The sequence below is a fragment of the Castor canadensis genome, chromosome 8, assembly GCF_047511655.1.
Source record: "Castor canadensis chromosome 8, mCasCan1.hap1v2, whole genome shotgun sequence".
NCBI lineage: Eukaryota > Metazoa > Chordata > Mammalia > Rodentia > Castoridae > Castor > Castor canadensis.
This window is the reverse complement of record NC_133393.1, coordinates 52058465-52083315: the sequence shown is the minus strand read 5'-3', so window position 1 is coordinate 52083315 and position 24851 is coordinate 52058465. Positions and strand designations below refer to the sequence as shown.

General features: G+C 37.5%; 1 protein-coding gene across 2 annotated transcripts in view; it reads right to left on the bottom strand.

Moving 5' to 3' along the window:
* The window catches only part of Gmds (GDP-mannose 4,6-dehydratase), a 631788-nt gene that overhangs the window by 488579 nt on the left and 118358 nt on the right, over window positions 1–24851 (bottom strand). For both annotated transcript variants that reach the window (XM_074082996.1, XM_020165951.2), the window contains exons 2-4: window positions 14535–14579; window positions 7212–7299; window positions 6281–6390 (exon numbers count right to left, since the gene is read on the bottom strand). In XM_074082996.1, the coding sequence (XP_073939097.1) occupies window positions 6281–6390; window positions 7212–7299; window positions 14535–14579 (243 nt within the window). The remainder of the gene's footprint in view (window positions 1–6280; window positions 6391–7211; window positions 7300–14534; window positions 14580–24851) is intronic.

Here is a 24851-nt window from a genome sequence, read left to right as displayed (position 1 = left end):
AAAACACTTTCTCCATCAAAATGGGCAGGACTACATATTGGATCATTTGTTCCTATGTGGATGATGTCATCATGCCATGTTTAACTGCTTTAATAACTAGTACATTTCAGTCATCTCTCACTTTCTCCCACATAAGATCAGCCTTTCAATGACCTACTTCATGAGTCATAATTTTTCTGTTTATGATTCAGAAAAATCTCTTCAATCAGTATTTCCCAGACTGCTGTGGGTTTATTCCAAGAACCAATTTCATCTTCACTGGTTTCCTGCAGGAAACCAAACTAACTTCCTATTATTTTATTTTCTTTACTTTTAGTATACCATAGCCCACACTGAATTAACTAGAAGTGAGAGTGACAGAAGACTATACTCCACACAAAGAGAAGCCAACACAAACAATGCCCATTCTAGAAGTCATGGATTCAAAATTAAATACAAAAGTGTGCTAATATTAGAACCTTTTTATCAAAAGAGCACCAAAAAATACTTATTTTAATTATTCTTATTGCAAGCATTCCACTGTCTGAACTTTTTCATTACAGTAAGAAATTGCCTATGAACACAGTAAGTCCTACAAAGAAATTAATCATAATGAATAAAATATGTATTTTTCCACCCTAATTCCCTAATAAGCTATTAGGAAAACAGGCAAACAACTGAAACCCAAAATATAGAGCCTAAAGTGATCAGGGACAGAGCAGCATGGCCCAGCTGCCTGGCAGGTAAGCAGAGCCAGCAAACAGGGACCTTTATCCCAATATCATCTCCAATGCCAACTCTGCCCATGGCAAGAAAAATCACAGTATAAACAAAGATATGAAAAATGGGATTTTTTTTTCTGTACTCAAGTTTGAACTCAGGGCCTACACCCTGAGCCCTTTCTTTTTCTGGTGATGGGTTCTTTTGAGATAGGGTGTTGCTCTTGCAAACTATTTGCCCAGGCTGGCTTTGAACCATGAACCTCCTGATCTCTGCCTCCTGAGTAGCTAGGATTACAGGCATGAGATACCAGCAGCTGGCAAAAAATGGGATTTTTAAGGGCATGTTAACTGTAGCTTTTACTCAGATTATTTTAACCTAGAAGGTAACACCCACGCACAGGAAATCAATGTGAGTCAATGCCCTGTATAGCTAGCCTTATCTCAACCAGCAAAACCCCTTGTTCCTTCCTATTATTGCTTATACTCTCTCTACAACAAAATTAGAGATAAGGGCAAAATAGTTTCTGCTGGGTATTAAGGGGGGGAGCGGGAGGGGGTGGAGTGGGTGGTAAGGGAGGGGGTGGGGGCAGGGGGGAGAAATAAACCAAGCCTTGTATGCACATATGAATAATAAAAGAAAAATGAAAAAAAAAAAAATAAATAAATAAAATATTAGGAGTAACTGAGAAGTATTTATGCTCATGGACTAGACACTATGTGGAAAAAAAAGATTTCTGAATGTGAAGAACTTGGGCAGATATAAAGGTATGTCAGATTCTCTTGAGACTCTTTCCATTCTAATTGCAGGCATAGCCTTGGACTTTAAAAGCTCACACTATCATTAACTGGTAAATAACAGGACTATTTCATACCAAACTCAAAAGTTAATACATTAAAGGAAGAAAGTCTAAGAAGAATGTACTTAAAGCATAGATTCTACATGGATAAATCAAGAAGTCCGAAACACTAGAGCAATGGTTCTCAAAATGTGGTAACCAGACCACGGTCGGCATCACCTGGACACATCCTAAAAATGCAAGTCCTCCCTTCCTCTGCACCTAAAGAATCAGAGATTCTGGGGAAGGGCCTAGAAAACTAGAGGGGATGGTGATATAAGCTTTATCATATTCTCTCTTGCCTTTCCAATAGGAAATTTCTAGAAAAGAATCCACTCAATTTACATTCCCCTCACAAACCCTCAACTTCTAAACCCCTTGTGTTCTGGCTAACTCTTTCCATCTCATCCCTAAAATACTCTTTTAAAAGTCCAAGTCAGGCTAGAGATGTGGCTCAGTAGTAGTGCACTTTCCTAGCAAGCATGAGGAACAAGGTTCCATCCATAGTGCCACCGAAACAAAAGTTGCAAGTTATTGCCACATTACTGCCAAGGCCAGTGACCTTTTCCCAATCCTCTCTCTCCCAGATTCATCCCCTTCTGCTTAAAATGGTCTAACTTCTGGACTTCCAAGACACAATTCCACCCACTCTCTCTCTCTTATCCTCCATTCTCTCCATCAATCAACCCTATTCCTACTCTACTCTGTGAAGGCCTGTCCCCAAGATTCAATCTTCAGTCTCCTACCTCTCTTCCTTCAGCAACCACCCACCATCTCAAGGACTCTGGGAGCTAAATTTACACCTCTACACTTCAAAGCCCTCTCAAGCCTCACAACATATTTTAAACCACCTCATGACCTGCTTCACCTGAGTGTTTTTCAAGTACTGCCAAGTAAAACTTCTTGTGGTTTCATCAACTGTCTGATCCCCTGAGCATTGGGGCTTTCCCTCCTCCCTGGTGACCACATCTAGTGGGCAGGGAAGTCAGCTCCACCAGGCATCCTGTTCTGTCCTCCTCCCACCTCCTTTCCTGTGCCACCATTCAAATCCAAGAACTTCCTATGTCTTCTCCAGCTATACCTCTAAGACTCATGTATGAATACATTTCTCCCCCATTTAAAACATAGAGGTTGACTGGACATAGCCCCCCTTCCTACATAACCTGTTCTCACATTTCCCTCCTCAGTATTCCTTTTGCCCAGGTGACCATACAAATGCTCATCATGCTGCAATATGACCTGAGTTTCCTCTCTTGTAACTCTTAGCTTTATGTTATTGCCTCCATTTTGACGTTTCCCACTATACCTACAAATGCCCTCACTATACATCAAGACCTGAGCCAGTGCCCACTCCTTCCTCCTTGACACCATCCATAATCCTTCAGATGGAAGTTCCCACTCATCTTTCTCTAATGATTTTTTTTATTACATTATTGTTGTACTGGGATACACTGTGACATTTACAAAAGTTCTTACAATCATAGATGAAGACTCTGTGCCAGAGTGGCACTTGCCACCAAACACCCCTACTAAAATTGAACTCCTCCACAGCAGAAATGGATTTTATGCATTTGTCATCCACTGTATCATTCATAGTACCTTGAATGAGGTATGCACTTAACAAACATTTGTTGAAGGATTAAATAACCTTACAAACCAAAATTCTTTTTTTGTGTTTTCAAATATTCTTTTATTTTATTATTTTATTTTTTAAACATTTCTACTGGCATATGATAGTTATATGGGGGGGTTCCTTGGGACATGTCCATATATACATGTTTGTATTCCAATTTGGTTATCCTCTCCATTACTCTCCCTCCTACTCCCATTCCCTTTCTTAAAGGGATTGTTCATACCTGTATAGAAAGTATATCATCCACAGTCACCCTCCTTTACCCTCTCCCTCCTCTGATACCCTCCCTTTAACATAACCTGTTTTATATTCCCATCCTTTATTGTTTGTTGTTCAGTGGGGATCTGCCTTCTTATTGTACATGTAAATATACTATACTTAAATCAGTCTAACCCCCTCCATACTCTTCCTTACTCTTTTCTTCCTACCCTGTATTGTTCAACTGTTTTCAGTACTTGTTCCTACATAGATGTGATGTATTTTATTATTATTCACTCTCTATCTTCTTTTCTTTTCTTCCTTACTTTAACAGTCCCACTGTTAGAGGAAACATGTTCTTTACACATTTATATGTATATATGATAATGCTTGTATTGGATCTGTTTTCCACATATGAGAGAAAACATGCAACCTTTGTTTTTCTGAACCTGGCTGATCTCACTTAAGATGATGTTCTCCCGTTCCATCCATTTACTTGCAAATGACAAATTTTCATTCAGTTACCTGCAAATGACAAAATTTCATTCCTTACAGCAGAATAAAATTCCATTGTGTATGTGTATATATACAAACATATACATATCACATTTTCTTAACCCATTCATCAGTTGTAGAGCATCTGGGCTATTGCCATAGCTAGGCTATTTCCATAGCTTGGCTATTGTGAATAGTGCTGCAATAAACATGGGTGTGCAAGTATCTTTATTGTATCCTGACTTACAGTCCTTCAGATATATGCCTAGAAGTGGTATTGTTGGATAATATGGTAGTTCTAGTTTTAGTTTTTTGAGGAGCCTCCATACTGGTTTTCACAGTAGATGCAGAATTTACATTCCCACCAACTATGAGGGTTCCTTCCCTGCCCCATCCTCACCAGCATTTGTCATTGTTTGTGTTCTTGATAGCCATTCTAGCAAGAGCAAGGTGGAATCTTAATGTGACAAACCAAAAGCCTTAATTGAGAACCATTCCTGCCAATTAACTGACCCTTTAGGAAAAGCAATGAAAACACAATAAAAACAGATATTCACATATATAGTAACTGAGAGGCAATCGACTCAACCTCCTATTACTTATAATATAACCACCCAAAAATGATACCCAAATACAAGTGCGATCACTGTAACTAAAGAAAACAATAACAGGCTTTTGAACTACAAATACATCTTAGAAAAAGGACAGGACCAGCTCAATTGATACTAAAATGACAGGGAAATGGGCTTCTATAAATGAATTTTTAGAAAGTTCCCCACATCTTCCTATCATCCTGTTTACAGTTTCTCGACATGATAAACTAATCTATAATTACAAAGAAAACTACTTCACCTTAGGGAAACTGAATAACAAAATACTCATTCCAAAATCTTCCACTCTGTCTGAAAGATTCTCTCACGGCTGCTCAGGAAGGCCAAGAAACAGACAAATGAATTATAAGGTGAAAGATAGGCTGACTGCCTCAATTAGAGAAAAGTCTTCATTCCTGAAATGATACAGTCATTTTGTGCAGCTTCTCTGCACAAAAGAGAATGGATAACCTCTCAAGCAGAGAATGCATAAGATACCCTATCACAATTAGAACATATTGAGAATCACTCAGGAAAACAGCTCCACTAGAATCTAAAGACCCTGATACCTCTTATAGACCAAATTTTAGGTCTAGATATAAAACAGAATCACAGAGATTAAGAAAGCAAAAGGGGCTGCTGTTATATCTCTCGTATAGTAGGTGCATAATATGTTCGCGATCCTGGGTTCCATATGCAATGCCATTAAAAAAAAAAAAAGGTGGGAAAATTTTCTTCCTAGACGATACAGGCAGGAAAGAGGTATATTTATGATCAATATGTGGACATTCTTAATGTTAACAGTTTAGAGAAAAAGGTATTATGAGGACTGACACTCAATTTTTAAATCTGTTATTATAAGGCTGGAATTACTGTGATACTGCATTATATTCAGTTCATAATTTCTTCCTTAAAGTCAAAGAGGTATAAAAAACAGACAAATAGACTCCATTCTGTACAAAGTTGAGAATAGAGAGAGATCAAACCATCATATATACTTCCTGAAATAAAACTGCTATTTTGTTCACCAAACAACAAAATATGCTGATAGATTTTCTGGAGTTTTTTGGGCTTTTTTTTTTCCAGCTCTTTTTAATGTAAGAGTTGTTTACTTTTATTTCCAAGCTCCACTAACCATCCTAATGGAATGAGTATCTAAGTAGAACTCAGATCATCCCTGTTTTCAGATTTCACTCACCCAATGGAGCAGTCAAACACAGTCACCAAAACCTGAGTAAAGCAGATCACTAAAGCCTGGGAAGGGCTTCTTGGATTTACTGCAGTTTGTTCCAGAAAGAAAGAGTAAACCAAGGTGGCAGGGCACCAGGGAAGTCACATTGAGGAAGAAAAGGCTAAAAAACCTTTCTTCCATTGATCTTTACCACTCATAACAGTTGATTCAGCTAATTTTAATATTATTAGAAATCAAAAAATATTTTTCAGCGAGTTAGCCAATAACAAAAGCAGTATTAAAATAAAGGTTTTACTGAGTTATCTTTTAACATTTTAACAAAATACTTCATTCACACTGTGATGTGAAATGGCAGAAAATACATCTGATGGGGGCTCAAGACCCAAATAAATGAAAACTGCCACTTCAATCTCAGCAGTAAAATTTTACTCAGTAAAATTTGTTCAGTAACAGAGACTACATCTTTTAAAAACCTATCAATATTTCTATTAGGACTAATACCCAAACTAATATTGAGGGTTAACCTTGATGACTAAGACCAGAGTAAGTGGGTGTACTATTGTATCAAGAGGCAAACACACATGAGTAAAATTCAGAACACAGCCAGAGAAATCATGACAATGACAATTTCTTACTTTGACGTGGCTCTGGGCACCAAGGTTGTAGATCTCTGTAGGCTTCACTTCATTTATGATCTTCACAAGGCAGGTACTGTCAGTGAGATCACCATAGTGCAACTTCATGTCTTTAGGGTTTAAAAACAGAGCATTAGCTAGAAGAAAACAATAGAAGCTTGTTGGTTGGTTTTTTGAAATGATCTCGGCTGAAATGCACGCTGTGAGAGTGTGAGAGCCAACATCTAACTGAAGTGTTGCCAGGTGTAGTGGCCCATGCCTTTAGTCCCAGCATGCAGGAAAACCTTTCCTGAGGCAGAAGGATTGCAAATTTGAGGCCCAGATTGAAGCCACCAGCCTAGTTTAGATAGCTAGCCTCAAGGAAACATTGCTATTTGATGGTTCTGAAGTTGCAGAGTATAGCTGTCATCTTTAAAGAACCTGCAGAGCCAGGCCCCAGTGGTTCAAATCTGTAACACTAGCAATATGGGAGGTGGAGACTGGGAGGATCACAGTTCAAGGCCATCCCAGGCAAACAGTTCATGAGGCCCCATCTCCAAAATAACCAAAATAAAACAGACTAGAGGTATGGCTCAAATGGTAGAGCACCTGTTCTGCAAGTACAAAGCCCTGAGCTCACAAAAAAAAAAAAAAAAAAATGGCCTGGAACCGTCAATTTCCAGATCTCTGCCTCCCAAGTAGCCAGGATTACAGGCTTGAGCCACTAGGCCCAGCCTCAATATCCTCTTAATAGCCAAACCAAGATGATACTACAGCCTAGGGCAGCAAGCAACAACAAAGGTTTTCATAGGCATGTAGGTCATATTCTTATGTAATAATTCATAGGCAAATAACTGTGACAGGATGAACTTTGAGAAAAATGACATTGAAAACATCTTCTCTGATGATAGGAAGTTATAGAAAGAGATTTTAGAGAATTAAAATGACTTACTTCCTTCAATATGAGCTTGGGGATTCTTATAGAGATGTTCAATTCGACCTGTATTGAATGAACTAGATCGCCGTACAATTCCATGGACCTAAGTTTTAAGTACAAAAAGACAAAAGTAAATTATAAATGTGCACTGATGATTACTAAACAACTTAGAAGTTCTTTTGCTAATTTTTGACTCTATGAAAACATACTATTTATCAAGTATTAGAAATTGTTCTGCTGCTTACTTGCTCCTGATCATTGCCTGCCAGTTACCATCGCCTATGTGTTTCTCCAGTGTTTTTACTGCCTATCTCAACAAACATAGTTAGATAAATATGTGACTGCATGCTTAGTGGTAGATACTCAAATGTCTCTTTTTCCAAACACACACACACTTGAGCCTTTCTGATGACAAAAGTATCTCTTCAATTTGAAACTAAAGACAGACCACATAAGGCTACATCTTTAAAGTGCTTTGTGGCCTATTTAACACAGAGCATGAGGCCTCTACATCTTTCCAGAGTCTTCAGAACTACTGCATGTTGCATCTATTATATACATATTTCTGGGGTCACAGTTAAAATTGAACAGCAATTATTATTAAACAGAGCTGTGTAGAAAAGTCAGAAAGCTAAAGTGAAAAGGTTAAGGACCCAATTTACAACATAAAAAAAACTCAAATTAAGAGACATTTAATATTTGCACTTTATCTTGACATAGCCATGATCAATGCAAGGGGATAAGGTCACTGGGACAGGAATCCAAGCCTATCTAATACTGAAGAAAAGACTATGTGTGTCTGATATATAGGAGAAATTATTCCAGAACTGATCCTACTTCATTCTAGTGTCAAGATTGCTCTTTATGCTGCCAAAGCTAACACCAGCTTATGTCACCAGTTGCCCAAGTTCCAGTTCCACTGGCGGCAATTTTAATCCTTGACTTATTTTAGAAGTGTTCCTTCCAATGTTGAGTAGTTTCATTTGCAGCTGAATACACTTCTATATTTTAGCTCAATGATTTTCTGTCTACTTCAAACCAAAAATTAATCCCTGGCATGACTCAAATATTCCAAATGCAAGGGAGAAATTATAAGCACATTAAAACTTTCTTTCCAACAGAAAGAAATGCCACTGTCATTTTACGTGGCATACATGAGAAAATGACTTCTCCAACGGCTACAACATGCCCACAATTAATAACTCTATTGGTTAGTTACTTTAGCCAACAGAAAAGCACTCATCACCATCATTTTCCAGAATAATGAAACCCAAGAAAAGTTTGTAAATATGAAAATATTTTAGGAAAAGAATACTGCAAAGTTGGTTGACATTTTAGGAAACAAACAATAAAATCTAGGAAGCATTAAATTGAGATGTGGCTATACATAGCTACTCCTAATTTAGAAGTGTAGAAAACAGCACTAATTAAGCTCAGAATTTATTCTGCTCTATGGTATTGACTTTTCAAGCTGCTGAATCATAAAGTTAAACTGCTGTGCAAAATTAATGAATTTTGTTTAATAAAGAACAATTTCACATACATATTTTTATATAGGAAAGTTGGTATTTACCACCAGTTATTTCTGAAATATAGATTCCTCAGATGTAAGTGTTTTGTTGTGCTTGATAGGGAAGAATTTCTATTTTATGTTCTAAAAATAGGTAATTCAACTTTGATATTATAATAAAATAATATTATTAGTGACCTCTTGATTACCGAATTCTAGAGAAATCACACATTCTAATAGCCTAACTTGTAAGAGAACTATGATATATATATATATATAAAATGTATATATTATCTATACATCAAAAGCTTTGATAAAAAATATCAAATTATCTTGATGGATTCAGTGTAAAAAGCAGACTACACAAATCTGTAACATAGGCCCTTAATGTCACACTGACAATGAAAAGCATTGTGCTAGGTTTTTTTGTTTTGTTTTTTCCTAATTGAAAAATAAAAAGTGTTTTAATTTCCCCCAACTCCCAATTTTTGGTATGTGTCTACAAGGAAAGAAAGGCCTGCCAAATGCTTAATACATGACAGCAAGTATTATTCTAAGAACTAATGAAAGCTGGTTCTGTCTACTTCTGAGACATGTGAAATACAAATTCTAAAACAAGCCAAAATGTGTGCAAACTCAGTAAACTAGTTAAGAATTTGAGATTAGCAGCTTTCTCTTTACAGAAAGGATGTAGGCATTTCTGTTTGTTTTTGTAAGGATTTTGGGAGAAAATGAAAGTAAGGAAACCAAACTGAAAAGATAAATGAGCTGAATGACTTTATATAAACTTAATCAGTATGGTTATTGCATTATAGTAGTTCAAAAACAAAATATAATTCTGAAAAACTGAGGTCTTAAAATAAATGAAAAGGATAACCAAAAAAAGTTCACATTCCAGTGAACTAGGTAAAGAGAACAACTTCAAGTTCTCTCAGTGTCAGAACAAAGCTGAATGGATTTTAAAACCTAGAGTCATATTACACTATAAGAGAAAAATGCTTTACTTTTTTTTTACTATAATTAAGAAAATGAGAAGTTCTTACCATTCAATTTTAGATTCTTTAGTGTCTAAGTTTCTCTTAGAAGCAGGATGCCTCCCAGGAATGGTTAATGCCATTCACCTTTGTGTAGGCAGTATCAACAGCTAACATTTACACTGCAGTGACCTTGTGCCAGCCATTATTCTTTATAGCTATTAAATCACTTACTCTTCACAACACCTGTACTGTTATTATCCCCATTCTTCGGCTGAGAACACTCCTTACATCACACAACTCTTAATAAGTGGTATTGTTAAAGGATAAACGTGGCCAACACTGCCCATACTCACTACAGTGTATAAATGAAATCTATAAAAAAACCTTGGCCTTTTTTCAAAGCAAAGTACCCAGGCTTTTGGCATAACCAACAACCCAGGGAAAAAAAAAAGTTTCACATATTCTCACAGATCAATAAAAGAAGTATTAAGACCTTCATATGCTAACAATCTCCCAGAGATAGCAATCGAACAATTCTGGCATCCCATTTCCTTTCTATTTTTATACTCTACTTCAGAGGAGGTGGGAATAGTTCCTTTCCTGGATGGAAACCCCACAGTGTACCTATTCTTTTGGTGGTACTGGGATTTGAACTCAGGGCCTCACTTTGCTAAGCAAGTGCTCTACCACTTGACCTACTCCACTAGCTCCTATTCTTTATTTTAAATTCTGATATGCTATGTTATTGTTGTTCTTGTCACATGATTTAATATAATCACAAATGTTAGCTTTTAAAGAGTTCAACTTTTATTTCTCTGGCTTTCCTCTGTGTAAAGCTGGCACAAGAGTATGTTGTTAGCAGTATATTGTCAGCTTATCTGCTAACAATGGTGCTGAAAAGCACTTAGAGCTCACATGTGCTTCCATAAAAAGATTTACTTGTGTTGATTTTCCTTTTTCTGTAACAATGGAATGGAACGAAGATTGCTCCAACATCCTAGGCAAGAGAACATGCCAGCCTTTCAGCCATTCAGTATGAATGAATGGGCCTAAGGAGCCCTCTACACCATGTTTCCCCTGGCTTGTCAGCATCAGACACTGCCTCTCATTCACTCCTGCATCCATGAGCAAATTGCATCTCACAGACCCCCACTAGTTAAGTGTTTTCCATTTTCTGTCTTACCTAATGGTTACAGCAACTTTGGGAGATACGTGTGCTCATCATCCCAATTTACAGTCAAGACTTAGAGGGGTCAAGTGACTTGCTTAAGGACACACAGCCAGCAAAGGCAGAGGAAGATTAAGATATAGGCCATCCAGTGCTCAAGCCACAAGATTCCCTTGTTAAACAGGCTAGACTGCTTATTCCATTCCCTTGCTTTGTGCTGATCAGCGGGATATAAAGGAGAAAGGTCTTTTGTGCTTTAGCAAGATGCAGAATTAAGTATATAAAGGATTTACAGGGTAATTTTCCATAAAACCTAATAATTATTAGTTTTCCTTATTATGAGAGGACATCTGCAGGTATCAATAAAGAACAAACAAATGTTGAATCCATTCTCTTTATACTTTCCTTAATGTTTAGTCCTCAGTAAAATTCAAGAAACAAAAAATAAAAACTGTAATTCTTACTATGTCTCTTCTCAGTAAGAAATGGAATAGAGATAAAGCAACATAGTCCTCTGTATCCATAGGCTCTACATCCATTGACTCAATCTACTACAAAGTATTTTTTTTAAACTACACTATACTGAAAATATACACACTTTCTTCTTTATGATTATTCTGTAACAAATACAACTATTTACATAATACTTGAATTGTATTAGGTATCATAAGTACCCTAGAGATTAAAGTATATGGAAGGACTGCATAGGTAATAGGCAAATATTATACCATACTATATAAAGGACTTGAACACCCTCAGATTTTGATATCTGCGAGAGGTCCTAGAAATAACCCCCTGATGATACCAAAGGATGACTATACTTTACTTTTACACTTTGAATGGCCATTCAGAACATGATCAGATGCATAGATTTCAGTGGCTAAACTAAATGGCCAGTCCCCGAGGTTTCAGAAATGCAAAGGCATGTGTGATCACACAAGGCAATTAACTACTACTAATCAATCTGCTGATAGATGCTATTCCTTTTCAAGCCACTCACAAATGTCTGTTTTTGAAGTTTAGGTAATCATTTGTGCTTTTTCTAGGTGTTTTTTTTTTTGTTGTTGTTTTTCTTTTTTTGGTGCACTGGAGTTTGAACTCAGGACCTACACCTTGGGCCATTCCACCAGCCCTTTCTTGAGATGTGATTTTTCAAGATAGTATCTCGGTTGCCTGGGGCTGGCTTCGAACCGCCATCCTCCAGATCTCTGCCTCTCAAGTAGTTTTTCCTGGGGTTTTGTTGTTGTTGTTGTTGTTCTTTTGTTTTGTTTTTTTTCTTTGACTAGAGAGAGAATAAAAGAATTAACTGTGCTGTACTAACTCTACACATAAGGTTTGTTCTTGCCTATACCACCCAGTCATTACTGCCTCTGGGTCTGCTCCTCTACTTGCCTCCTTCACAGTCAGTCAGGCTGACCTTGCCACTGTTAGCTAATCAAAGTGGAAATTTTCCAATGCTGCCAATTTGAAAATCACTCTAACATTTGCTGTGCTAAGCAGAAAAAGATGATGCCTCACCATAGACTCCTCATAATAGCTTATTCTCCAATTATATCAATCTGTTAAAATTGAGATGGGAACCTATTAAAATTCAATACAGATAAACACCCTTTCCTCCCACCATATGTATACACCTCACATTTCCTCTGTAACACAGGAGGATTTGTTTCTACTTGTGCTTTGGGGTTCTGTACTCCCCGCTGTATTATCAATAATGTTTTCTTCTATCAGTTTATGGGTCTCACTTCTAAACCTCTCCTCTCTGTCCAATCATTGTTTCTGTGATAAATTCCTCTTAACTAACTGTTATTTGCCAAGTGGGCCTTCTATTGTCTTTCTATATCAGAATCAAATCTGTTCTTATAATTTCAAATGTCAGTAGAATACAAACGTTTACAACTAACCAAGCAGTTCTGGTCTCTCATTACTGTTTCCAAATCTCTCATCCTACCTGCTTTCTAAAGTCTGCTAGTTCCTTAAGGAGACACACCTGAATGGAGCTTTGCTTCTCCCTGTAGCTCCTTCCCAGCCTTTTCTAGTAGCACTAACAATACCCACATGTGGAGCCCTCCTGCCTGAGAACGGTTAATATCTACACAGTCAGACTAGCCCCAGACCCTTTCCATCCACTAATCTACCCATTATCTGCTGAACTAGATACAGACACTGCCTTTGATACGAACCTCACCTCTACTCTCAAACCGCTGTGTCCACATCAAAGTCCACCTCAAAGTAAGTCACAACACCTGTGCAGTTAGAGATTCACTCCAGACACACCACCTCCCTCTTCAAAACTGAAAAGACAACCACTCACCTAGCTAGCTACTCATCCTGGTTCACTTGTACTTCACCAACATCTCTGGCTACTTCTCAGAAGGTCCCACGCATCTGAAACAGCATTACAAAAGTCTGCCAGCCGGGCATCAGTGGCTCACACCTGAAATCCTAGCTACTCAGGAGGCAAAGATCAAGAGGATCGAGGTTCAAAGCCAGCCCAGACAAACAGTTTATGAGACCTATTTTGAAAACCCGCATCACAAAAAAAAGGGCTAGTGGAGTGACTCGAAGTAAAGCCCCCAAGTTCAAACCCCAGTACTGCAAAAAGGAAAAAAAAAAAGTCTCTCTGCCACACCTCACCATAATTATTAAAGCAGTAAAGAGTAGCTAAGACTTTTCTTAAAATCTACTTTTTTGCACCATACATGACCTATTCTAGAGCTTTCTGGTCTGCAAATACTCCTGATTATTATAGTAATCTCTTCATATGTGTACATATGTACTTTCATAATTACATTTGTCTTTAATATTGATCTGTAGAACTATTATATGAAAGTACAGAAGGTATGAAACACTCCACTATGATTTTTTAAAGTGTAAAAATGAAGGCTCTCCAAAAAGATTATGAGTACGATTAGAAAACTAATTTCCTTTTCTTCGAATCCTATTGGCATTTAGAGGTCAGATTCCTTGCTGTTGTTTTTCCGTTTGCCTAACTGCACATATTTTATGAAATGTCCTATAATTGGGATAAAAGTCAATACAAAACTATCAATGTAAACATTCCCCAAGCAGGTCAGAGTATATGAACCATTGTGTAGGTTTTTATTCTCTATAGAGCATAAATTTATACACGTGTATATGTAAGGTGCATGTTCTTTTGTACATCAAATTTAGTGTAAAAACCTGTGTTTCTTTTAAGGAGAAAATGTTGAAGGAGAAACAAAAGTGACAATGACAGCAGCAGCAGCAGAGCAAATTTACATTTCACCCTCCACAAAATATATGCTGCCTATTAGAGAAAGCAAAAACCTCCAGGTGTAAATTTTGCATTCAAGCTCACCAAAGATCAACTTGGTTTTTATTGCTCTGTGCAATTTCCGAATGAAGTGACTTCACTGTGACACATTTTTATGTAACACATTACATCATAAATTAACCCTTATAATGTTATAGTCAGGCTCACACAGGCTGCTGCTTTCTTGGGAATATGAGCGGCATGCAGAATGGCTGTACCACCAGGGCTCACGATCACACAGACAATGAGCTGGCAGCATCATAGGCACAACAGCACAGTCTGCACCAGAGTCTGATTTGTTATCAGTTTCCATGGAAGTTGCAGAGGAGGAGAAGTGGCTACATCCCACAGATCCCATCACCACTGGCCCACTGCATCAGTCACTCACCTCATAGCCTTTCTCTAGCAGGAACTCAGCCAAGTACGAACCATCCTGGAAAAAGAGGAAAATTTGGCATATGTCAGATTCATGGTAGTACATGGTACAGGAAGATGGCCTATACTAAGGGTTTTGAGAAAAGAATTTAAAAGTCCACCTGAACTAAAATTAAGGATCATGACAACCAAAATAAAACCAGTTGTGATAATGACAATATGCAATGCATGGTGTTTCACCATTCACAGAGCATTTTCCCAGCCAGTAATTCATGTGAGTTCCACAGAAATCCAAGGAGGTACTCAAAGGCAACACAAAGTTTCAGAACCACACGGATTTGGGCTTAAGTTTTGCCACTTACAAGCTATGTGAAATACGCAAATATGTACACAACGCAAAATGCCTTTGTACTACAGAAACATAAAAGAGGAATACAACAAATTCTGGGGGAGCGGTAAAAAAAAGGAATCGCTGCAGAGGATGAGATGGGAGCTAGAGGGACTTGCAGAGAAAGAAGGGCAAGTGCAAGAGGAGGCAGAGAACACAGAGTGTTGACATTACTGAAAAAGGCTGCTCAGTAGAGAGGAGAAGGCCAAGGAGGACTTGGAAAGCGAGAGCACCTTTTGGTGGGGTGGGGCTTCCAGGCACTGGAGGACAGTTGGCTGCTAAGTCCAAGGGTTCTAAAAAGTCAATGGTGGGGTTTAAAGGGTTTTAGGGTATATATGTATATATTAGGTGTGAGGCAAATATGATCAGATTTGTATTATCACAGCACATGTATGTACATATACATATAAACTTTAAAAAGGAAGAGGATATTAACTTTTATAAAATAATAAGCACTTCATTTGTATTAATCTTAAATCATGTAGTTAACTCCTACCTTATGATAAAAAGTGTTTAAATTCTCAACTGGCTTTTTTAAATTTCTGGGTCTCTATTTAAACTAAACTATTTTATGTGCACCATTTTTAGGGAAATAAAGTGTGAGAGATACCTAATTAAACAAGTAAGAGTTCAAAAGTTGAGCAATAACTATTCTAGAGATACTTAAACAAGTCACCTTTCTCAGAAAACAAATTGGACACGTATTTATAAACAATTTATAATTGTTTCTCTAATTTCAGCCCCAGTATGGAGCCCCTTCCATTCTATGCAGACTTAAACATAAAACCAGGAGGCTCAAACTACTGCAAATTTGTGTACACAAAGGTAGTTGGGAAGGTTTGGGTTTTCTCTTTAGTCCAAAAAAATTAAAATATCTCTTTGAGCTTCAAAAGTGCCTACCAGATATTCCAGGAAAAAGAAAAAAATGAACCAAGCCTATTATCATGACTAAACCTAAAGCTGGAACTGGAGACACCCTTTGCATGAAGATGACCAGGCTGCCAAGCAAGGGTTTACAACATTAATGCAAAGGTCATGAGTTAATTCAGGCAGAATGACAAGGTAATGTACAAGGGAAATATTTTGTGGTTCATTAAAACCTCTAACAGATTTTCTTCTGACTTACTGACATAAATATTCTAATCTGCAGACCCATGGAGAAGAGAAAGGGTTTGGCCTTCACTCCAATCTTATAATGTACATAGTTTGTACATACCCAGTATGTTGACTAAGTCAGATCATGAAGCTGACCAACCCAGGCCAGGGCAAGCCTGGCTGGCCTACATGACTACTAAAAATGTTTTAAAGTAATCATTATCCCCACAAATCAATGAGAAAAACAGCTTTATAGAAAAATATTTGCAATAAGAACAATTTGACAACTGGTTGGAAAGCCCTGTTATTATACTATTGTTTTAAAGCACACAATAAATACTATAGTTTTCATACTTTGTAATTCTCTTAGAATAAAAAGTTAAAAATACTTTATGTTCTATCATAGCCACATAGAATGTTAAAAAATTATACATGAATTAGCAAAGACAGAAGCGAGTGGGCTAGAGATCTCTCGGGTGGGGAGAGCTGTGATTATTCAGAAAGCTGATGTGAAACAGACCTAACCAAGACTGAACCCTGTCAACAAGGTCTTGTACTTCTCACCCAGGCTGCTTCTCAAACTTTCCAACTACACTGAACATTCTGAACTAGTAGTGGCACTTGCTTCCTCCTTAGTTCCCCGCCAGGCCTCTCCAGTGACAGGGCCCAGGATGCACAATGAGCAGAAAGTAAGCCAAGGGAAGGCTCCAGGATTCTAGCCCAGGGAGCCCATCTGACTTCTCCTCACCCTTCCCGCAGGCCTCTGGAGGACTCCAGGACAGACATGGTATCTGAGCAGGTAGATATCCACCAAGCCAGAAGGACGTTGTTTCTACCTCCTCTTGAAGCAAAGGCTGACAGAGACTGCTCCAATCAGAAATGTCACACTGAAAACCTGCAGCTAACATTAAGTTCTCACACTTGACTCCTGAAACCACGAAAACAGACTAAATCTCCAACTCATTCACTATTACTGTCTGGTATAAATTGCAGCCTGGGTTCAAACCTTGTTGCAGAAAACGTTAATTAGAGAGCTAATGTCCCAACTATGACCCTTTTAATTTAATTTTGAACATAGCTATTGAAGGTATCTATTTCATATCAAATGCCATACTATTCTAGGTAATCACCATGACTTTAACATTTTCAAGACACAGAAATATGTTCTGCCTTACTCTCACAAAAACTTGGCTAGGAAGTAAAAGCAGTTACTTGGCATCTCCAGAAACTGAGGCATGGGGGGTTTAGTCAGGTTGCCTAACATCACACCACTAGTTACAACAAAGGCAAGACAAGTCCAAGTCTTTCACTATTCTGAACTAGGAAATTCTCTCCCTTTACCCTCCTCCACCTGGGAGCTACCAAAACATGTCAAAACCCAATAAAGTTATAAAAGACCATAAAGGATTCATTTCAAACCAACTTGATTTAGTCATTTTCCATTACAGGGTGTTTTATAGATTAAACATGCTTCCAGTTTTAATCAAGTGACCCATACCCAAAAGTCGTGTAATTTTAGAGCACTCCAGAGCCCAGAGGAAAGAGAAAGAGTACAGCACCTGAGATTTCCCAGGTCTTGGTTCTCGGGCATGTGTTATACCCTTGAGGTGAATCACTGTTGTTTAGAGGCATAATTGCTCTGGTGGTAAATGTATGTCCCATGGCCCAAAAAGGGTCAGGTTTCAGTATGCCTGATGCCTATCCCATTCTTTAAGAGATGTGGACTCATTTTTCATGGAAAAGAGAGAATCACATAAAATTAAGCATAATTCTAGAAATTAACAGTCACGTTTTGACTATTATATAAAAACTACTTAAAACTCCACATCTGTAAAAAGCTGAAGGAGATGCAGAAATTCCCACTTCTCTCAATGGCCAGAGATGGTTAAGAAAAAGCCCTAAATGGCCCTAAACACTCATACTGTGTTCAAATACATATGTACTGCGGCAGCTGTCCTGCAACCAAGAGACTAGTTTCTTTTCTGTTTTCCAACATGGATGCACTTACGGTCAAGATGGAAAACAGGCCAATCTTACATGCAACTTGAGAACCTGGTCCCTTCTGAACTGCTCACTAAATCACATTGTTTCGGTTTAGGAACCATTGGCAGCTTCTTCGAACAGAGTGAGATAAGAAATATTGGGCTAGAGAAGCCATGTCGCTAAATAAAATGAATCTCTTTGTTTAGAACATCTCTGGCATCAGGAAATGGAATATTCCATCTGTGCAGCAAGAAAGCACTCTCTTGCATGGTCCACCACACTCTTTCATTATGTATTCTACTTACTCTGAAAAGAAACATCTTTCTAGCTAATCAAAACTATAACATCAAGGGATTCTGAACCTCTGCTAAGAGAACAAGAAACACTCAGTGATTACCAGAAGATGCTGTTTTGAATCAGAATGAAAATTGCCAATGATTTAACTACTGGGGTGTCAAGCATCCAGGGGCAGAATATATCTGAAAAGTCTTTACACCTGGCTCATGTTTGTAACATGTGACTGGGTAACATTTCTGTCAGACTCACAGAATTCACAAGACCATGAGGATTAATTAATTTAACTCATTTTTCAGATCAGGAAATTGAGATTCAAAGCAGTATTTAGTGTATAGTCACACACTAAGGAAGTAACAAAACTGGCACTGAAATAAAAAATAAACAGGTCTCTGGACTCCCAGGACTCAGATTTTGCACTAAAAAATGCTTAACAAGCCAGGCATAGTGATACACACCTGTAAACCCAGTGCTCAAGAGGTAGAGGCAGGAAGATCTTGAGTTCAAGGTCAGCCTGGGCTATAAAGCAAGACCCTGTCTCAAATAAAACAAAAATACAAAAAAAAAAAACCTAACAAACCCCTAAAATAGAGAGACTGGACTAAGTGACTACAGCTGAAAACCAAGTAACATGCTCTCAGGCATTACCAGAGTGAAAAGCAAGAACAGAATGGTAGTTAAAGGAAATGGGGACACCATCAGTATTTTAAACACACAGAACCATCTCATATAGCTGAAAATTATTTGCCCATAAAAGTTGCCACCAAAGAACGAACTTTCACTTCCTTTGATTTGCCTCCTGGTAGAGAAAAGCACAGCAATACAGAAACAGGGATCGACCAGTTCTCAGTACTGTGCCCAACCCTTGAGATACTCTTTCCCTTCCCTCTGTGCCATAAAGGTCCTGAGCAGGTACTACATGGTTGCACATGCCTCACTCACACTGCAAAGGAAGAACAGCTTTGCAACCAAATATCTGCATTTTAGTGACTGGTTCTAAAAAAAGGCTTTTTGTTGTTGTTTTACTTTTGGCAGTACTGGAGCTTGAACTCAATTCCTCATACTTCTGAGCAAGCACTATACCACTTGAGCCACATTCCCAAGCCCCAGTGACTAGTTCTAGAAAGAGGCCAGACACCTCCAGTTATCCTACACATTGGTATATCATGACCACAATTCTCTCTCTCAAAACATGCTCAGTTTCAAAAGGTTGTGATATTTTGAGCCCATGGTCAGTTAAAAACAAAAAAGATTTACATATCAAAAACATGAAGGAGGAAACGTGTCATTAAAGATTAATTTTACAGGGCTGGTGGAGTTGCTCAAGTGTTGGAGTGCCTGCCTGCCTATCAAGCGTGTGGGACCTGAGTTCAAACCCCAGGACTGCCCTCCAAAAAAATCTAACTTTACAAAACATTTTTCCCAACATCATAGGCAAAATGGTATATTTGCGGGGAGGGGAAATGCTTCATTTTTGAGTAGTAGATTGAAGGGTTTTTGTGTTTGTGACCTTATATCTTATTCCTTCTGAGGACTGCTTATTCTTAACTTTTATAACCTTTACCCATTTTTCTAGTTGATTGGTTTATTTTTACAAGTATCTACAAAATGTACAAAAGTACCTACATTTTCATGTCCCATGAATGCCAGTCAAAAACTGATATTTGAAATGGGTGAGCCTGTTTCAGTGGCCAAGCCCCATAACAACATAATTTGAAATGCATGGTCCTTCCAAATTGCAAACAATTACTGCACACCTTTACTTTAGTGAACAAGGAAGAAAGCAAATAGTGAAATATGAACTCCAAGTATAGGTGCACAATTCAGCATTTGTAATAACACTAATTTCAACAGACTAAATAACTTTCTGTAATTTGGGCAACCACTTTAACAAAATGAGACTAATAGTTTTAAAAACAAGTGGAAGCAACTGTATAGAAAAATAATTTTTAATTCAATGATTAGGAAAAATACGACACACACACACGCACACACACACACACCCCAACACATACAGTCCTAGATATGTTTGAAAGTTTTAAAGGTAAATCCAAGGATACTCAACAGCCCACACTTGTGCCAGCTGGTACATGGTATATAGATGCATGAAGGGTGAGGTTCATCCACTCACCTCTACACAAATGAAGAAGTGTACCCATGAAATTTTAACCATCATTTTCTTTTATAATCCCCATTCCCCCCCCACACACACACACTTATCTTACCACTCATGTTGAAATTTTTAATCCTTCACAAGAAAAAATTCTACTGTGAAATACTACTTCAAATGATAATTCATGTAACAATGAGCACTCACACAGCACTCTGTGCATCTGTGCCACACCTGCTCCACCTGGTCCACATCCATCCACTTTATGAGGTTGGTACTATTAATATTTCCATTTTACAAAGGAAGAAACCAAGGCAAATTGAGACTAATCAACTTGCCCAAGGCCTAATACAAGAGTTTAAGTAAGATATAGTTGTAATAAATTACTTTTATGGCATTTTGCCTTGTTAATAGGTTCAATCACTCCATAATGATGGACCTAGAGATATTTCCACATAAAATCTGGCTTCTACAGACTCCATTAACAATAAAAAGTGAGCTGGATTAGTGACTATCAAACACTCATTTGAGCCATAGGTGTTATGGAATGGAGCAGGACAGGAAGGAAATAAGATATTCAGTCCCTGCCCTATTGCTCTAAGAAGTATCTGGGCAGCCAGGCATTTCCTGGCCTAGATAGCACTATGCTTCAACACTGGCTGGACCTACCAGATTCCACACACATTAGCACACCCACATGTGGACAGGATGAGAATAATAAGCAGGTAACCCATATAGCTATTCAAAATGTCCTGCTATCAGGGAACAGCAGTGGAGATGTGAGTCATGGAAAGAGAGGGTAGCAACGTGTTGTGGATGAAAGAAAAGCTATGAAATACTATCACACTGACCTCTTCTATCCTAGATGGCACAGTGCCCTGGAGAAATAAATCACCACACTTGAATGTGAAATCAAGGATGAGAAAAAGAAAAAACAGAGGAAATACTAGAAGCATATCCCTGTCAAAATCCTGTCAAAAAATCTGCCTAACTGGCTAGGTCAGTGCTGGTTGAATAACTCCTTTCAAGTTTAGCAATATACTAGCAGAAAGATTTTATAAATCAGGGTTCCAAATACCTTGATATGGACTTAAACAATTATTAGAATACCAATTTATCAGTAAATTTCACTTTTTAGTAATCTTTTATAATAAATAGCTATAATTATATAAAAAGTAAAATTGTATAAATATTAGAAATTGAGACACTTTCTCTTTCCTTTCCTAATCCTTGATATCTTTCAAAGTGACAGTCTAACCAAATTGCAAACTGGATTAAAAAAGGAAGAACCAATATTCTGTTGGTTATGAGAAACCCACCTTATGTATGAGAAACAAACATTGCCTTAAGGTAAAAGGGTAGAAGAAGATTTACCAAGCTAATAGCCCCTCAAAACAGGAAGGAGTAGCAATACTTATATCAGATAAAGTGGAATTCATACCTAAGTTAGTCAGAAGAGATAAAAAAAGATCATTTCATACAAATAAAAGGGGCAATACATCAAGAGGAAATAACAATTGTTAACTAATTATGTGCCCAATGTCAGTGCACCCAACATGATTAAACATAAATTATTGGACTTAAAAACACAGAAAGACCCCAACAAAGCGGTGGTGGGAGACTTTAATACTACTCTATCACCAACAGATGGGTCATTCAGACAAAAAAAATCAACAAAGAAATTCTAGAATTGAGTGACACCACAGATCTAATGGACCTGACAGAACTATATAGAGTATTCCATCCTACAACAGCACAATATACATTCTTCTTAACGACCCATGGAACTTTTTCCAAAATAGACTGTATCTTATGTCACAAAGCAAGTCTCAACAAACATAAGAAAACTGAAATAATCCCCTACATACTATCTGACCACAATGTACTAAAACTAGAACTCAAAAACAAAAGAAACAGCAGAAAATAAACAATGGGAGGCTGAACAACATGTTGCTCAACAATCAGTGGGTCACTAAAGAAATAAGGGAGGAAATCAAATAGTGTGCTTTCAATTTAATTTAATGTGCTTTCAAGCACAATCTATCAGAACCTATGGGACACAGCAAAGGCAGTCCTAGGAGAAAAGTTTATAGCCATGAGTGCACATATTAAAAATACAGAACAAGCTAAAATAAACAACTTGTTACTGCATCTCAAAGTGCTAGGAAAACAAGAACAAGCTAAACCCAAAACAAGCAGAAGGAGACAAATAATAAAAATAGTTGGGTTCAGAAGGTCAAAAGGTGCGCATTTTCTCTCATATGTGGAATACAGACCTAATACAAATACAGCAATATTATGAAAAACAGGTCACACTAAGGGGAGGTCACATCAAGAGGGGTAGGGTAAAAGAAGGAAATTAAGAAGGTGAATATGGTTGGTGTATTCTCTATACAAGAATGAATATAGAATTTTTAAACCAGCTGAAACCAGGGTCTAAGGTAGAACGTACAAAAATAGGGGAGATGAACAAATTCAGTTTACAATGGAAATGTCATAAGGAAACTCCCTGTGTAGCTATCTTAAGCAATCAAAAATGTCATTTTTTTTCTTCTTCAAAATCAGAGGAGGGCAGAACAGGTCCTGCGTTGAAGGGGTTGGTACCAATGGAAGAAGGGAGATGGCAGGGAAAGGGTACAGGAGCGTGAATATGGTACAAATACTGTTTAAATGTAAAAATGATACCTGTTGAAACTATTTCAGGAATGGGGAGAAGGAGACATAAAGGAGAATGGTGGAAGGGGTGAATTCAAGTATGATATATTTAATACACTGTAAGAACTTTTATAAATCCCACAATGTACACCTATACAATTAAAGGCTGTTTCTCTGCAAAGTACATAATTATACTGTTCTAGTTAATTCAAGTGATTTATAAAGGAAATGACTTTTTGCAGGTACTCGTACTAAAATGGAGCTTTAGTTCGCCCAGTGTTCAAGGTTATGCTTAACAGAAAATTTTAACTTTGAAAGAAAAAACTTGATACTGAAAAGAGAAGTATGAAATTTTAGCATTAATGTTTCTTTATAGATTTATTTTTTTATAATTTGTGTCCTGGCTAAGGCAGAAAAACAAAAAAATTAAAAGTCTTTTTGTTTATGGCTTTTAAGAGATCATAATAATAATAAAAGGATAAATATTAGTGACTAGATGTCCATTTTGCTGCACATTCATTGAATGGGTTGCTGCCCAAAATATCAGTTGGTTATATAAGCGCTTAATAACTATTTACAAATATCCTTGTGCTTTTTTAACCCAATTTCTTTAAGAGATACAATTAATTAGCATAATCCAGTTAAGATTGGTCTTAAAATATGTGAATATTTTAATGTCACCTACTGCCTACCTTATGCATTTCAGATCTGCTCTGCCCCTATGGACTTCCTGCCATGCAGGAATCACTGTAAATCACTAAAGGAAGATACAAGTTAAGAACTGTGATTTGTGAGGCTGGAGACATAACAGTAATATGGCTCTTGCCTAGTATATACAACAAAAGAAAATGCTGTGTTTTCAGGAACTTAAAACCACTGAAAGAAAGATAAAATTCAATTGGCTGCACATGAGTGTCAATACAGAAATGTGTAAACATCTACCCAAAAACCTACAGATGATAAAACTAATAATGATAATACTCAGTCCAAAGACAGATGGAATGCTCTAAGTGAAAGTTACAAGCAGAGTTTCTAGAGAGGACAAAAAATGTTGATTTGACTGGGAAGTGGTATCCTATGGTGGATTTGGCTGCTAAAACTCAATTCTGTAGGTTAGAACATCTCTGTATTTATTTGTTAGGGTCATGCTATATTATTAATGTCCATTAAGATTTTACAACCCAGAATGATATCCAAAACCATTTGGGAACAGGTAGGGATCCAGTGTCACTGCCTTTTAGGCTGTACAATCCAGGTTTGTTTTAGCTCCAACACAGAAACAGAGGAGGATAAAAGAAACTGTTGGTGAGATACCAAGATTACAGTTCAACTCTCTGCAAGGCTAATGCTTTCAGTTGTTTTTTTATTTTGTTGTTTTGCTATCTTTCACCAATAGCAGTGGGACTAAGCTCTTATCCTACCATATATTTCTTTTTTTCTTTTCCTGACGGGACTGGAGTTTGAACTCAGGGCTTCACACCTGTGAAGTAAGTGCTTTACAACAGTGCCACACCTCTAGTCCATTTTGCTCTGGTTATTTTACAGATGGGGTCCCACAAACTATTTACCTGGGCTTACCTAGAACAGAGATCCTTTCAATTTTAGACTTCCAAGTAGAAGGATGATAGGTGTGAGCTACCAGTGCCCGGCCTGTATATATATTTAAATCTCTAATCAACATGGCTGATAGAAATATTTTTAAGACTCCACTGAAAAAGACCAGAGCTTTTGGAAGAAAGGGTAAGGCACCTGTAAGTCCAATACTCCAACACTTAAATGTCTAACTACTGCTTTTGCTTCCCAGC